Source organism: Sceloporus undulatus, chromosome 2, assembly GCF_019175285.1.
Source record: "Sceloporus undulatus isolate JIND9_A2432 ecotype Alabama chromosome 2, SceUnd_v1.1, whole genome shotgun sequence".
Taxonomy (NCBI): Eukaryota; Metazoa; Chordata; class Lepidosauria; order Squamata; family Phrynosomatidae; genus Sceloporus; species Sceloporus undulatus.
The window spans coordinates 219,944,344-219,961,000 of record NC_056523.1 but is presented as its reverse complement, the minus strand read 5'-3'; the positions used below and the strand labels follow the sequence as shown (position 1 = coordinate 219,961,000).

Below are 16,657 nucleotides of genomic sequence, written 5' to 3'. Positions count from 1 at the left end.
TCACAGTGCTGACATGTGTGACATAAGCATGTAGAGATGTGGATAGATGTGTTTTCCATAAAATAAATAGTGTCCTGGGTTTACACAGTGGAATTCATACATATCAGGAAAATTGTTTGCAAAAATTGCCTGTAGGGCAAAATCGTGTATAAAATGCAAATATTAGAAGAACTATGGATAAAAATGTATACAAATTTTCATGTCAACTTTAATTCTCAACATTAGGGATAAAATACTAATCTGGAAGAAATAAATAGATTTGTACATCCCTAGTTGAGTGTACACAAATTTTTTTTTGATGGAGCGGCATCAGCATGAAATATAAATAACTATTGAAACACTTTTTGGAAAGGAAATAGCACTATACAGTATGCTCCTAGTCCTTCTAATACTTAATTCTTTTCCCAGACATCCTTTTCAGATAAAACAAACTCCAGATACAGAAGACTGGATTTGCCTGCATTCATCTTTTTTTTCACTCTTCTTTTTCCATACTCTTATGGTTCTGTCTTACTTCACTCTGTCTTCTCCCACTGACAGAACTCAGATTGTAAGATTCTTGGGGCAGAGGATTGTAACTGAAAAATGGGAAAAGATTTAAACTGTTTCTTAGCATTTCCATTGAGATCAACTGGATTTCAACGTGTTTAACTTTGCTGGAATTGTCCTGGAAACATTCACAATATTTTTAAATTCCACAACTTTGACCTTTAACAACAAACATCCTGAACATACAAAGTCTATTGTCAATCTGGAGATAAGTTTTGTATCTCCCACACAGAAAATATTTCATTCTGTGACCTGATCACACTACCTTTGTAAATATATTGGAAAAGTAAAGTCCATACAGGAATGGGCTAGGCTTCTGAGACATAGTTTTTGCATGAATCAAACCAGTACTTGACAAACATATGTATCACTGCTGCAAAAGGAAACCAGTTTCTCTACAAGTTTAGCATCTAGCAACAGTAGGACAAATCACTAAATGCACAGTACATATGCAATTACTCATACCACCACCTCCTCTACTACAGCCAACACTTGAGCTTACTGGAGGGATGACAACTGATCAGGTTAAAATTGTTCTTTTAAAACTTTAACAAGACTTTAATTTTAAAAATTCGTTATCTCCTTTCTAAAAGAGCTTGATATGAAAAGAACTTCAATTTGATAAAAATAAATTGTTCTGCAGACAGTATTTCAGAATGGAACCCACACAAATGTACTGAGTAAAAAAATGCATTTCTATACAAAAGAAGAAATATCTAGTATTAGAAGTCAGTCATTACAAATATCTTATATTTATTTTATTTATTGTATGTAGTGTCTGTGTCCTTTCTATAATGATAGCACTTGAAGCTTCATTTAACCTCTCTGCATTTCAAACAGTTCAACAATGAGCAACACAAATATGAGGATCCAATAATCTACAGAAGCAGATACATATTGGAGCTTGGAATGAATATAACATTTTGTTTGTAAGTAATCCCTTGGGCGGGTGTCATTAACAATTATGGTTACCAGAGTAAAAACTAAAAAGAAACCCTATACCTTGCAGTAGGGGGAATTTCAGGAGGTGTTGCTTGCCATCTGGTTGCATAGCAAGCAACACCAGCTGAATTTTCCCTTTTACACAATCATTCAAAATAAGGGTAGTATGACGATGATAATGATTAACCTGCTTCCCCAAAAAACTGAGACAGAAAGTAATGTACAGTTTAAAAGAACAATACAATTAAAAACATACAAAAGTGAGCACTAGAATAGAATTAAACTGGTACAGAATTACAACACATTACAGTCAGTCCTCCACATTTATGGCTTTGACGTTTTCAGATTTGATTATTTACAGATTTGATTAATATGTTCTCTCTAGAAATCTCTAGTTCTTCCTGTGTAACTCTATGGGCAACCTCTGCCAGAAGTTGGCTGGAAGACCTAGAGATTTCTAGAGAGAACACTTCTCTGGCCATTTGTAGGTCCTCCAGTGCAATTTCATGGTCAAATTTTGGCAGATGTTGACCATGGAGTTGCACTGGAGGAGCTAGAGATTCCTAGAGAGGTGTTCTCTCAGGTAAAAACATACCAATAGTGTGTTTTTTTTAATTTGTGGTTTTCCCACTTTCACGGAGGTCTTGACCCCCTAAACCCAGCAAGTGTGGAGAGCTTGTACTCATGAAAATAAAATGCAATTTAAAAAGATAAAAGCACTTAAAACCTGTACAAATTAAAACAGTTAAGGATTCTAAATCACATTAACACAATAAAAATAAAACTATGTACCGACACTTAAAAACCTTCAAATCCAGCACCACAGATCATTAAAAGCCCAACCTCAACCATCTGCAAAGGCCTCGTGGTACAGAAATATCTTAACTTGCAGCTGCAAGGACAGCAAGGACAGGGCCAGCCTGGCCTCTCTTGGGATGGAGGTTCAAAGTCTGGGAGCAGCCACTGAGAAGGTCATCTCCCTTGTTCTCACTAAATGTGCCTGAGTAGGTGGTGGGACAGAGATGAGGACCTCTTCGGATGATCTCAATACCCTAAGGCTCATATGGGCAGAAAGAGACTGCATCTGCCCTGCAGAAATAATCCACTATGACACTGCTTTAATGGTTATGGCTCAATGTTATAGAATTCTGGGAATTGAAGCCTATTGTGGTACCAGAGCTCTTTGAAAGAGAAGTCCAGATGTCCCACAAAACTACAATTTCCCAAATTCCATAGCTTTGAGTGATGGCAGTTAAAGTAGTGTCAAACTGGATTATTTCTGCAGTGAGGATGCAGCCATGGTCCTTCCAATACCCAAGCCCTCCCCATCCAAAGCAACAAGAGCTCAAACTTTTTCTTCCCTCTGCAGTGAGAACAAGAGTTACTTGCATTACCCGTTGCTGGCAAATTCTACTGCAAGCTAACATTCGTTTTTATTTTTCTTAAATTTCTCTCCGATACAGCTTCTTGAAGAAGCTAGCTGCCTTCTGTCTTTCAAAACATCTTTCCTCTTTAAAAACAAAAAACAAAATCCAAACTATTCTATACACTTAGAGGTTGTTTGAATGGCTACATATGCTCTAAGTCGGAATTTTTCCAGGAACAGGAAAGATATTGGAGATTATAACACTAGGGCCAATACCACAACAATCGCGTGATTGAAAAATAACGGAAGCACAGTGTTATAGTGATCTGTAGCTCTGCACAGATGCGCAATTACACTATAACAATGAAATAGCAAAACAAAAACATAGTCACGTTCTGCATACAAAAGCCAATCGCATTATTTGATGTTTATCACACTATGCTTTTAAAGAGCTACTATTCCAGTGTGACTCCTCTAGCAGCCTCCTGTTGCATGCTGGGATTGGCAGTTTTAAGGAGCTGAACTTCTCTGCCTGAGAATTCTAAATACCCCTCCTTAAAACTGCCAATCCCAGAATGCAACAGGAGGCAGCTAGAGGAGTCACACTGGAATAGTACCTCTTTAAGAGCATAGTGTGATAAACATCAGACTGTATTGTTAGTACTGTACATCGTGATTGGACACTTCATGCATGTGTTCTTATACTATTGTGCATGTCTGAAATGTGGTTCAATTCCAAACACAACAAAATAAAATTTCTATATTTAAAGACCATGATATATATCCAGTTCAAATAAAATAATGCTCTATACCTCAAAATAAGACAGAAATCTACTCCAGAAATGATCATAGCAATGACAGAAAACTACCTGCGCCGAAGTGCAGTCTGGGAAAACTCCCCAATAGTGCTCCCCAATAGGGCAAATGCACTGTTATTAACTCCATGTCTTCACAATAGTGTGAATGAAGTGCTACTGGCAAACCATTCATAAGGTTTTCCTGTTAATGAATAGTTGCAGGATGATTCTAGGTTATTACAGGAGATGTACTGGATGGGCGCAACATCATGTGAAAATCTTTGAGCGATCACGCTATAGTGACAGGAGCATTCCATTTCCCCCTGTTTTATAACCCCATGTGATAATTTCCTTAATTTATGCTACAGCACTTTACAGAGCGCCAGTGCTAGTGTACCTTAGAGCGATTGCATCTCTCTCTCTCTCTCTCTCTCTCTCCAAAGTGCCATAACAGAAATTATGTCCTTTGCACTTTTAGAGGCGTCCTGGAATCCTTGCAGACTTTGGGAGAAGCAACAAAGCTGTAGTTGGAAGTTGTCCTTTGCTGAAGTAACATGCCCAGTTCCAGTGATAACAAACACGAGTAATGGCTTATTGTGGCAGATTCTAGTGTTCAATATTTTTATCAACTACAAAGACCAGCATTTTCCATTTCAAAAATAAATACAGTTCTCTCTTCTGTCTGGTGATTCCATGTTCTGGGTGGCACTTCTTGAATTACCAGCTGGCTCTACATGGTTCCCATCATGTATTCTTACAACTACCCTATATGGTAGGTTAGCCTGATAGATAGCAATTGTGCAGTTCACAGTTTAGAACCCAGAAATCACCATCTTTAATATTTCACACAGTTTCATGTGCAACTAATGGAAAAATTCTAATTCCCAGATCCACCAGCTAAGGTGCAATAGATTTGCTCCCACTGGAAGAAGGAGAAGTCAACTGAAGGGGTTCTGCATATTCTAGTGACCTGGTTCCACCCATGAAAATTTCCAAGTAGAAAGCTATTTGTTAGTCTTTTCTCCAACAGTAGCATAAATGGATCATTTCAGACATGAGGCAGGTCAAAGCCCAAGAGCTGGGTGACCAGATGAAGTAACATGCCAAGTTCCAGTGATATGTCCTTTTTCAGGACATTTCAGCCTTCTGTCTAGGAGGACAGAATGTCCTCCATTTTGAGCAGGACTAAGGAGCATGAATTTATATTTCTATGAATTTTTCAAGCTTTTATTTGGCAATGTTCTATATCTTTCTGGAATGTCTTAAATTTTGCAGTGCTTCTTGTCCTCCTTTGCAGTTAGGACATCTGGTCACCCTGCCCAAGAGCTGCCTGGCTTAGACCCCAGAGCTATACTAACCTGAAACATCTAATGGGATGTGACAGTTTTCTTTCTCAAGACCCACAAACTACGCCCATATCTTCTGCCTCACTATGGCAGGCCAACAGGGGTATGGGGTGGCAAATCCACCATTTTGTGCTTCCCTAACTCTACGTAGAATTATGCTATATAAGATCTTACTTAGCATCCTTGCATGTCTACAAAATGAGCAAAAGAGAATTCCATTAATTTCACAGTACTTGAGGAAAAAAGTAATGAGGCATTACTAAAAATTCTACATTAGTGTTGTAGATAGTATACAAGCTCTCTGTACTAATAACCCTCCTTCCTTCAATCCTTACTGCCAAAATGATTGTTCAGCAGGAAAGAAAAAAATGAATCACAAAAATCAGTAGATTTAAATCAGTTTTGGGCTTTCCTAAAGGGCAGGAAGAGTGGATATATAAAGTGAGGCAGCATAAGAAAATACCTTATAATATTTCATTTAATTGCAAAATCTGGAACAAAGATATCAATCAGAGCAAGCCAATATCATTGTCTTTTTTTCCTCCTCATTCTGCACTCAAGAAATCTGTTTAATCTACTGTACACCGTGTGGAAAATGTTTGCTTTACTGAAGCAGATTTTCCAATTTAACATATGCTCAGTGCATTCTAGAGACAATAAAGAAAGGGGGAAAAACGCTAAGCATAATTAAGAACTGTGTGGCAAAGTGCCGTAGTTATTCAATTATTATATTTTATGATCGCTAAAAACGTTCTTTGTTTGCTTCTCCTCCTCCAGATCCCCCCCACTTCCAGAGTCTTAATTCACAGTCCAACAGTTAATTGTTTTAGATCCCTCAATGCCTCTTCTCCAGCAGGGTCAAAATTCTCTTTTCACACTAGTAATTGGATCAGAAAGAAGAAGACAAAAGAATTATAATGGAAAATGTTAATTGCCCTCATTTGAAAACCTAGCCACACTGCTAATCATAAAACTAAATGATGATTAACTGAGAAATGTATTGTTACTAAGACCCGAAGAAAGTGGGGGGGAAAGTAATTAACATCTGAAACTTTCAACTGAGTTATCAAAAGGCATAAAATGCAAATGTAAGATAGATGACTATCTTACTTGGAACCAGTCCCAGTTGTTAGCACAATTATTCTGGAGTAAATAGCCTAAGCCCTGAGTTCTCATATTTCTATTTGTAAACCGTTTGAGAATTTGGGCCACGCTGCCAAGAATAATGCATAACGAGTTGCCAACTCTGAACTTGAGCCCCTTCCAAAGTGGACACTGCAGGCTACACAGGGCTTTATTTCCCTTCTATATTATTCACAGCACATAGAAAAATGTGCTTGTTTCAAGCAGCATGAACACTGGGGGGATGCACCGCACACCCACTGTGGTTTGTTCACACAAACAATCCTCTCTGATGAACTAAGCAGAAAAGAAACTGGTTCCAGGTGTCTGCAAGTCAAAGCTGGTTGAGCACAGAGCTAAGCAAAAATTGTCTTGTAGTTCTCCATTTTTTTTTAAAAAAAGGATTACACAATTTTTAAATATGGCAATGAATGAACTATAAAGTTCATTCAGTACATCTCCTTCAACACACTGAGTTATTTTGAAAGATGGGCGTAGTGGTCACTCAGATGTTGTTTTTTTTAGTGTGACTGAGAATAGTCTCACTTACAAATGCCGGTTTTGTTGTTCATACTATTTTTTTTAATCGGAACCAGATCTCTGCCCATCTCTGTGAGTTTTGTTGCTCACACATGTCAGCACCGCGAATAAAAGTGGATTCAATGACACGGATATATTTGAACCACAATCAAGGCATGAAGTTTTATCCTGATTTATACCAGGTCTATTCGCATTGGTTATTCACATAGTTGACAATGTGAATCTTTCAGAAAAACTTGGAAAGCAAACCGCGATTGATTATCACGGTTAAGTGGGTTTTTTTGGCAGCTCCCCAGAAAGACTTAATCGGATGTATCCAAAATGCATGTGAACAATAAAGATTCAACCCGGATTCTACCAGGATTATTTTCACTGTCTGAATAACCCCTAAGCAGTGTCAGACCTGGTTAATACATAGATGGGGAACTACCAGGAACTACCAGAGATTGATATCTCAGAAATGTAAATCTTTGTTCTTTCCTGGGTGAAATCAGAAATTTTTGTATTTTTGGGGAAGGTTTTTTGTTTTTGTTTTTGTTTGTTTGTTTTTTGCATATGGGTAGGGCTTTTTGCAAGACATTTGTTTGGCTAGTGAAAACAACAACACTCTGAAACAGTGTATTTTCTGCAAATCCGTTTCCTGCACACAAACCCTATTTTTTTAGTATAATTTTTTTTCACAAAGAAATTCTCAGATGTGAAATATTTGAAAATGTGAAAAATGGTGGTTGACCCATCTCTCTATGGTGCATCTTAATGAGCCCAGACACCCTCTCTCTCAGCAAAAGTGAGAATACAGTATATTCTTTACATCCCTCCTCCAGGAAGAGCTAGAAAAGAGTCTTGCCTAAACTCCTAGGAATCATTGCTGCCAGTCGGAAATGACAATTATGATCTAGAAGGACCCATAATATATACACACACCCACAGTATATATGACCTTCTATTCCAATGGGGGAAGAAGAAAATCTGTCTGCTAGGTCAGGGCTTGACCCACTGAGTAAGAAACATCATTTGCACTTTGAAGGTAGAAAGAGGAAGGGAAAGTATGTTCACTCATGGATTTTTAGGTAACTGCATTCACACCCTCAAAGAGCCTACCTTTATTTGGAGCTTTCCAGGTATATCAAACTACAACTCTCATCATCCCCAGTCATCATAGGCAATTACCCTGATGGATGGGAAGGATAGGCTGAAAGGCAACAGGCTGTTGTAATTGTCAAAGGCTGTTCTCAAATAATCTTGTCTTCTAAAACAACCAACCAAGATCCTGGATTGGGAGATGCAGCTGAGATACATCCCTATCATGCATCTCCTATCCAAGCCCTCCAAGCCACAGCATCCACAGGGACCCCTGTGGGTCCTCCAGAAGTCCCTGTAGATAATGTAGTTGCTCTGCTTCCAGCTACAGAAAGCAGAAAATGGCCAAGGAGGGGGCTGCAATTACAGTAAGTAAAGGCAGGGTGTTGGTCATTGAGCCATCAATAAAGAACGCCAGTCTCTGCAATGACCCAAATAGTGAGTTATGATGGTGCAAGCCAACAGGGCAAATCCAGAATACAGAGAAAGTGAACACCTAGATGTTTGAAGACGAACATGAGCAACTAAAAATTCTCCATTCTTCAGGTTTTCATATACAAGATTATTCTCCCAGAGCTACATGTAGACCTACTTCTGCAACCCTGAAAAGAAGTGTCTGACTTTGCTAGGCCCACTCTAGACACAGTTTGATTTGAGGGAAAATCTCCCAGTAGTTTTATCACTTGAAAGTAAATTTAGCCAATTCCCATTTGGCCACGAAAGTCACTGGGTCACCTTGGGCAAGTCACACTCTTTCAGCTTCAGAGGAAGCCAATGACAAACCTCCTCTGAGCAAACCTTGCTAAGAAAACCCCATGATAGGTTCACCTTAGGGTCCCCATGAGTCAGAAATGATTCCGGAAATGTCCCTATTGAATATTGTTGAGAAAGAATTGGAGAAAACTTATAGTAAAGTGTTGTTTTATTGAATATCAACAGCTAGAATGACTTTGGCGGAGTCTTGGAAAAAACAAAAGATTGGATGAAGAAACTACTCGAAGCAATTGAATCTGATAAACTGACTAGAATTCTACGCAAACAAAAACATATGTAAAATTATAAAGGACTAGAATAATGTTGTATCTTATATTAAAGATGAATGGAACATAACATATGATTTAACTTAAAGAACAAAAGGAAAATAGCATTATAACTTGTTTTATGGTATAACCTTTTTGTAAATGTAAATGGTATTATGATTGTTTTTATTTCTACTAAACAATATATCATATATACTGGAATGAGTGCCGGTATTACTGAAAAATTATCTTGAAATATAAAATTTAGTAGTTATAAGGATAAACAAAATTTAATGAAAACCAAATACAGTCAAAAATTGTTTTTTAACTTTAATTTAGAAAACTGTTAAATTAGATAGTTACGAAAACCTTGTGAAACTATGCAAGAAAGGTCCTAAGTTGAAACTGTTATATAATGAGGTAAACGAAATAAATAAGGAACATAATTAATTGCATTAGAACCAAAGATACCTGGGAAATTACAAACATACGGAAGTCAATTTTAGTGTCTAAGAAAGAATGTTTGAGTTTAAAGACCAAGAAAAGATGTTATATGTGTGATATATGTAATGTAATGTGTGTCAAGTTGTAATGTTTTGTGATTTTTTAAAAGAAAGTGGTAATAAGATGTTAATAAAGGGGGGGGGGGGGGAGGGGAAGAAATTACTTGAAGGCATACAACAACAAACTGGTAAAATATCATGTTGCCTAATAATCCAGTTGTATAGATGCACCATACAGTGAAGCGATACAGTACGTTGAACCTTAGGCATTTATGTGTTGGTGCAGGAAGTCAGGTTGCCACTATAAACAGCAGCAATTCATTATAAGTAGCTTTTGATAAACTGCCATATATGTCACATACCTTACTACAGTATTTAAAAAAAAACACCTTGTAGAGTTGGCCAACTGTATACTCTACATAACAGATCCAGAGCAGTGGTTAAGAGGCAGTAATGTGCCTGCAGCCACACCAGAAGCGGATTAAGAATATGACGACGATGACGATTATTATTATTATTTTATATCCTGCTTTCCCTCCCAAATTGGCACTCAGGACAGTTTACCATTTTAAAAAAACCCTCCAGTACAATTAAAAACATACAAAAGAGAGTATTAAAATAGGATTAAATTATTACAATATTAAAACTGATCACTCATTAAAAAATAGTTCAAAAAAGATAAAAGCACTTAGAAACACATGTGCTGAGGTTCTAAGCATGTGCTGATTTTAAGATGTGCAATGCCAAAGTGAATAAGGCCCCATAACATTACAAAAACATATATTAGTGTAACAATTATAAAAAATCTGAAGTTTAGTAACAACATTTAGAAATAACATTTAGAAACATAATCTGAGATCCTAAAATATAGTTTACTGAATTTGCACTTAAATTTGCCTCGAGCTAGGCCACAGAATGTTTCCATCTATGAGATGAGATGAGAGATTCAGTACATTCACAAACAAATTGGGGTACCTAAGAAAAGAATCTGTGCCCCTCATCTTCATTCTTCCACTATTCTCCAACCAATAAGGAAAGGAAGAAACACCAACAATTATTGCATTAAAAAGGAGCAGAACACTGCTGTCAAGCCAGGTATTTGAGAAACAGGTGGCATAGAACTGACAGCCTTTTCCTTCCATTGCCATAGCCGCAACTTTCTGCTCCTTTCCTCAAAGTAAAGAAAGTTAAACCACCATAGTGAGAAACTGTCACATCAGTTATTGTTGTGTGCCTTCAAGTCGTTTCCAATTGATGGAGACCCCTGTCAGAGGGTTTTCTTGGCAATTTTCTTTAGAGGAGGTTTGCCATTGCTAACCTCTGAGTCTGAGAGAGTGTGACTTGCCCAAGGTCACCCAGTGGATTACTATGGTTGAGTCAGGATTACGAACCCTAGTCTCCCAGTGTCCTAGTTCAATGCTCAAACCACTATGCCACGCTGGCTAGAGCTCAAATAAGTTCCCAGCCAGATTGCTCTCCTCCACTCATGCTTCTGCAGTCTCAGGACATTTAGAGATTGGAGTTGAACATCTCGGGGGGGGGGGGGGACCACCACTGGCTGATGGATGGACCCAGTTGTTTTCACTGTTGCTTTGATGTTCTTCCTGGGGAGCAGCCTTCAAGATGCCCTATTGGTTCTATACCTTCTCTTCTGCTCTCCAGTCCCATGGCAACCAACATTTACATCTTTCTGTTCATGACTAATGGCTTAGTTAAATCCCTTACCATCCCCATCCTCGTCCACCATACTACATTTAGGATTGAAGCCAGGCTTTCCTAAACTTGAATTAAAGGGATATTTTTTTTCTTTTGTCACTAAATTCTAACTAAACTTTCAAGATTCCTTAAAATTAGCAGCAGAAAGCCAGAGATTATCCTAACTTCCTCTCTTATCTGTACCTACTGATGGAAGAAATATATGCCCAATCCAGAGAAAACATAACTGGAAGCAGAAGATGGAGAAGCTCCATTCCCTGTGCAAAAACAAGACCAGGAGCAGACTGCGAGAACAGACCATGAACTACTAATAGCAAAGGTGAAAGCAGACGATGAATACTAAATCAACCATCATGCTGAAATACAACCTGAAAAGCAGACAATGTCAAAAATAGATTTTTACTACAGGTTGAGCATCCCTTATTCAAAATGCTTATGACCAGATGTATTTTGAGGTATGTTACAGATACAGTCAGCTCTCCATATCCATGGATTCAAGCATCTGCCTTTTGAAAATATCTTTAAAATAGATACATTCCAAAAAGCAAACCTTGATTTTGACATTTTACACAATGGACACCATCTTACTGTATCACTGTATTCAATGGGACTTGAGTATCCACAGGTTTTTGTATCCATGAGGGATCTTGGAATCAAACCCCAGCGGATACCAAGGGCCCAGTATGCACATAGTCTGAAGGAACGTTATGCAATATTTTAATAATTTTGTGTATGAAGCAAAGTACATTGAACTATCAGAAAGCAAATGTGTCACTATCTCAGCCACTCATGGAAAACGTTTTGGTTTTAGGTTTATAGTACTTTGGATTTCAGAATTTTAGATAAGGAAGACTCAACCTGTATTAAGCCTAATTCATCAGGAACTGTATGGACTCTGGACTAGTGCCAGGGACATTGTCAGGGAAGAATGCAAAAAGATACTCTTAATGGACAAAAAGGAGAAACTTCAATGGGTGATAGCTGAAATTCCTCAAGTAGTTAAGGATAGATGAGAAGCAAAAGTGAAAAGAGAGAAATAAAACCAGGATCCTGAATATAACTGTCCAACAACCAGTATGCTGGGACAAGGAGAACTAGTATAACCATTAATGCAGATAAATATAAGATGACAACAAAAAAAGTAAGAACGGGAGACCTCTTCCACAAGATCCAATAAATCAAAGGGAAATTTAAACCAAGAATGAGGATTCTCTATGGCCAACAAAGGAAAACATTATATGACCAAGCAGAAATAAAAAGATGGAAACAATATGCAGAACTATATAAAACCTGTATATGGATACACATACAGTCGCGCCTCGCCATACGCTGCCTTTTTATAGGCGGCTTTGAGCATAGGCGCTCAAAGCCGCCGGCGCGCGCGGGGCGGAAGGGGCGGCGCATCCCATTTAATTGAATGGGCGCACATGCCCGTTGCGCCCTGCACGCGCCCGCGCCACTGCGCCGCCGCGCACGAGCCCCATTGTTTCCAGTGGGGCTCGAGCATAGGCGGAATTCGCCTTACACGGAGGGATCCTGAACGGATCCCCTGCATAAGGCGAGGACCCACTGTATATGGAGAAACGGAATGGCTTTCAATTGGCAAAGGGGTCGGGCAAGGCTGCATCTTCTCACCCTATGTGTTTAAAGTATATGCTGAATGTACCATACATAACAACAATGTATTATACATAAAGCAGGAATAGACTTGGAAGAAGGAGGCGTGAAAATTGGATCAAGGAACATCAACAATTTAAAATCTGCAGATGACGCCATACTACTAGCAGAAAATAGCAAAGACTTGGAACAACTACTGAAGAAAGTCAAGGAAGAGCATGGCAGGTCTACACTTGAACATGAAGAAAACAAACATAAAGACCACAGAGGACTTACATAACTTTAAAGCAGATGGTGAAGACATTGAAATAGTTCCAAGTTATTAATCATGATAGAGACTGCAGTCAAGAAATCAGAAGACTAGGGCATGGAAGGACAGTTGTGAAGGAATACTACAGTTAGGATTGTCCACACCATTGTATTTCCTACTTCTGTGGAGTTTATCACACTGGGGCTGATTTCGACATTAAAGCAAGATTAAAGCACATCTAAAACATCCTGCAAATGAAGCAGAAATAGCGAGTAATTGAGCAAATGATTATCACACGCAAATTGCACAAATAAAGTAATATCAGAAATGCACTGACACTGAAATACCAAAAGTAAAAAGATGCCCATTAATACTTCTTTGTGACCTCTTTAATGACGGGTTTTGTGTGACGTCGTGTGAAATTATTATGCATAATTACATAATTTTTCCAGGATATTCACGGGATAAACTCCTTCATATGATAAACTCCTATGTATGGTTGTGAAAGCTGGATAGTGAAGAAAGTGGGTAAGAAGAGAATTAGCTCATTTGAGATGTGGTGCTGGAGAGACATTCTGCAGATACCATGGAAAAGACAAATAAATGGGCCCTAGAACAACTCAGGATGCAGCCTAAGTTAGACTAATATGCCAAGCACTGGAAATGCCATCAGCAGACTGATGTAATAAAAGCCCAGCTAGGCACAGTTTTAAGGAAACTAGCACCTTTTACAGGAGTTAGAAAGCAAACAATATTTGTACATAGTTAAATTAAGCAACCGAGAAAGAGAGCGAGCAAGAAATCTTGCAGCAAAATATGGGATAAAGTTTTTCCATGGCATCCAGTTACAGTCTGGAGCTTCAGTTTAAAGGGTTGTTTTAAAAATCCTTTTCTGTAGCTTATTAGGATGTTGAGAAAAGTCTGGTTTTAAATACCCAGGATATTAGAAAGCTCAAGGCCCAGTAAGCTGTCTAGGCAAGGCTATTGTATTGGTTTCTTTTTCTTTTTCTTTTCCCCTCTTGCTTTATAAGCAGCCATGTGCTTCTGTAAAAATACTCACACCCCGCACCCGCAAGGCGAAGGCTCACAATCGCACAGCTGATCTGAGTCAGTCAAGAAAAGAACTCGAACTCGCAGGAAATGCCTGGCAACATCTGGTCCCCCGAGAGTTTCCTGACAAACCCAACAAAGGCTACTACCAGGAGTGATCATATTGTCTCTGTGTGTGTGTGTTGTGTGCTTTTGAGTCCTTACCAACTTATGACCACCCTAAGGCAACCCTATCATAGGGTTTTCTTGGCAAGTTTCTTGAAGGGGGGGGGTTTGCCATGGCTATCCTCTGAAGCAGAGAGAGTGTGATTTGCCAAGATCACCCAGTGAATGTTCATGACCGAGCCAGGATTCGAATCCTGCTCTCCAGAGTCCTAGTCCAACACTCAAACCATTATGCCATGCTGGTTCTCATAGGACTTTATCACACAGGGAAAAAATCAGGGGTTTAAAAGGCATTTTCTCAGGACATTTGTGCGACCGCGACAAAGATTTTCACACATATCACACTTAGGAATTTATCACACTGGGGCTAATTTTAGCATTAAAGAGAGATTAATGCATATTTAAAGCATCCTGCAATTGAAGCGAAAATGGTAATTGCGTGAATGATTATCATACGCAATTGCACAAATAAAGTGATATCGGAAATGCTTTGTTGCTCAAATCCCAAAAGTAAAAAAGATGCTTGTTTGTGACTACTTTAATGGCGGGTTTTGTGTGACGTCGTGTGAAATCGTTTCGTGTAATTGCACAAGTTTTTGCAGGATATTCACGGGATAAACTCCCGATCTCCTTTGTGTGATAAGCTCCTTCGAGAGAGAGGACTTATCCTGGGAAGAACCAGGAATGTTCCGGCAACAAATCATTCACGGGATTCCCCCAAGAATGATTTGTTGCTGGAGCATTCCTGGTTCTTCCTGGGATAAGTCCTCTCTAATCGTGACTTCTGGGGAAATCTTTGCCGCGATCGTGTGACTGTCCCGGGAAAATACCTTTTTAAAGCCCACCATTTTCCCATGCGTGATAAAGTCCATACGCTGATATGAACATCATTCCACTGGCTGCCAGTTAGTTTCCAGGCAGGGTACAAAGTGTTATTCCCTTTAGAGTCCTACATGGTTTGGGTTCAAGTTACCTATGGCATCTACTATTCCCATAGCCTCCACTCCATACACTCAGGTCCTCTGGGGAACATTCACTCCAGTCAGTCGGCCGCCCCAAGACTCTGGAATGACCTGCTGGAAAATATCCGACAACCGAATATGCTGTCCGCATTTAAAAGAGCATTAAAGGCCAGTCTCTTCCAGCAGGTTTATCCAGATGACTTTAAATGATGAATTTTAAATGCAGACTGTCTTAGTCCTGGCCGACTGGAGCAAATGTCCCCCAGAGGACCTGAATGTATGGAGTGGATGGTATGGGAAGAGGAGATCCTATAGGTATCTTATATGTCCAGTTATTGATCTAGTGTGCCATAGTGGTTTGAGCACTGGACTAGGACTTTGGAGACCAGGGTTCGAGTCCTGGCTCCCCGTGTAAACCCACTGGATGACCTTGGGCAAGTCACACTCTCTCAAAGTGACCAGAGGTCCTCCTTTTTCCAGGACATGTCCTCCATCTCAGCCTTCTGTTCAGGAAGAATTCCAAATTGTCCTCCATTTAGAGCATGGCTAAGAAGCACATTCAGGGTGACCAGAGGTCCTCCTTTCCCAAGACATGTCCTCCATTTTAGCATTCTGTCCAGGAAGAATGCCAAAAGGTCTTCCATTCTGAGCATCACTAAGAAGCACACTCAGGCTGACCAGAGGTCCTCCTTTTCCAGGACACGTCCTCCACTTTAGCCTTCTGTCCAAGAGGAATGCCAAAAGGTCCTCCACAAAAAAGGGTCCACACACACACAAAACCAAAAGCCAAGCTCTGGGACTTCATCCACACTGCAGAATTAATGCGGTTTGATACCGCTTTAACAGTGTGGAAGGCTGGGGGGGGCTCCTCCACAAATTGCATCCCTCGGAATTCCAGAGCATGGAGCTACGGTCCTTAAAGCGGTATGTAACCGGGTTACTTCTGCAGTGCGGATGCCTCCCCAGCCCTATCCCAGGAGGGTGTCCATTTGAGGTTATCCCTGGTCGGGGGATTCTGGGCGATGCAGTGCTTTCCAGGACCATTCTTTCCCCCCAGAAGGGAGATGTGGGGAAGTGTCTCCCCCGGGAGGGAGAATGGATGGGCGACCGAGGGCCCAGCCCCCTCCCTCCCTCCCTCCCTCGCCCCTCTGCCTGAGCCCCAGGTGGCCCTGCTCCCCGGAAAGGGAGAGAGAGGGTGGCTTACCTGCCGCAGGGCCAGGCTCAGAGCAAGGCAGCCTCAGCCTTAGCCAAGGAGCCCTCCCTCCCTCCGGGACACAGGAGGCGCCCCAAGGAAGGAAGGAAGGAAGGAAGGAAGGAGACCAGGCGGAGGGAGAATGAGGCTCCGCAGCAAGGCAGCCAGGAGGATTCCCCGGCTGGAGCACGCAGCCCCGCCCCTGGCCCTGGCCCCGCCCCCTTCTTCCTCTCCTCCTTTTCTTCCTTCTCTTCTTCCTCCTCCTTGTCATCCTCTTCCTCTCCTCCTCCTTTTCCTCCCCTCTCCCTTTTCCTCCTCCTCTTCCTTTTCTTCTCTTCCTCCTCCTTCTCCTCTTCCTCTCCTCCCCGTCTTCATTTTTCCTGTTCTACTCTTCTTCTGCTCCTCTTCCTCCTCCTCCTCTTCCTTTTCTTCTCTTCCTCC

The 16,657-nt window shown here is 40.3% G+C and overlaps 1 protein-coding gene and 1 long non-coding RNA gene across 4 annotated transcripts in view; one reads left to right on the top strand and one right to left on the bottom strand.

Moving 5' to 3' along the window:
* The window catches only part of PRAG1 (PEAK1 related, kinase-activating pseudokinase 1), a 74,757-nt gene extending 58,391 nt beyond the window's left edge, over positions 1-16,366 (bottom strand). The window contains exon 1 of one of the 3 annotated variants that reach the window (XM_042455186.1): positions 16,229-16,366. Coding sequence is in view for 2 of the 3 variants with exons in the window: in XM_042455184.1 (XP_042311118.1) it covers positions 2,886-2,918 (33 nt within the window). In the remaining variant the exon portion in view is untranslated. Of the gene's footprint in view, positions 1-2,885; positions 2,974-5,463; positions 5,533-16,228 lie in introns of those variants that run through there. The other 2 variants (XM_042455185.1, XM_042455184.1) reach the window with 2 other exon arrangements.
* LOC121924083 lies at positions 1,029-4,290 on the top strand. The gene is made up of 3 exons (XR_006102519.1): positions 1,029-1,073; positions 1,390-1,478; positions 4,133-4,290. It is a non-coding gene; the product is annotated as an uncharacterized LOC121924083 (long non-coding RNA).
* Positions 16,367-16,657: the final 291 nt, after the last annotated feature.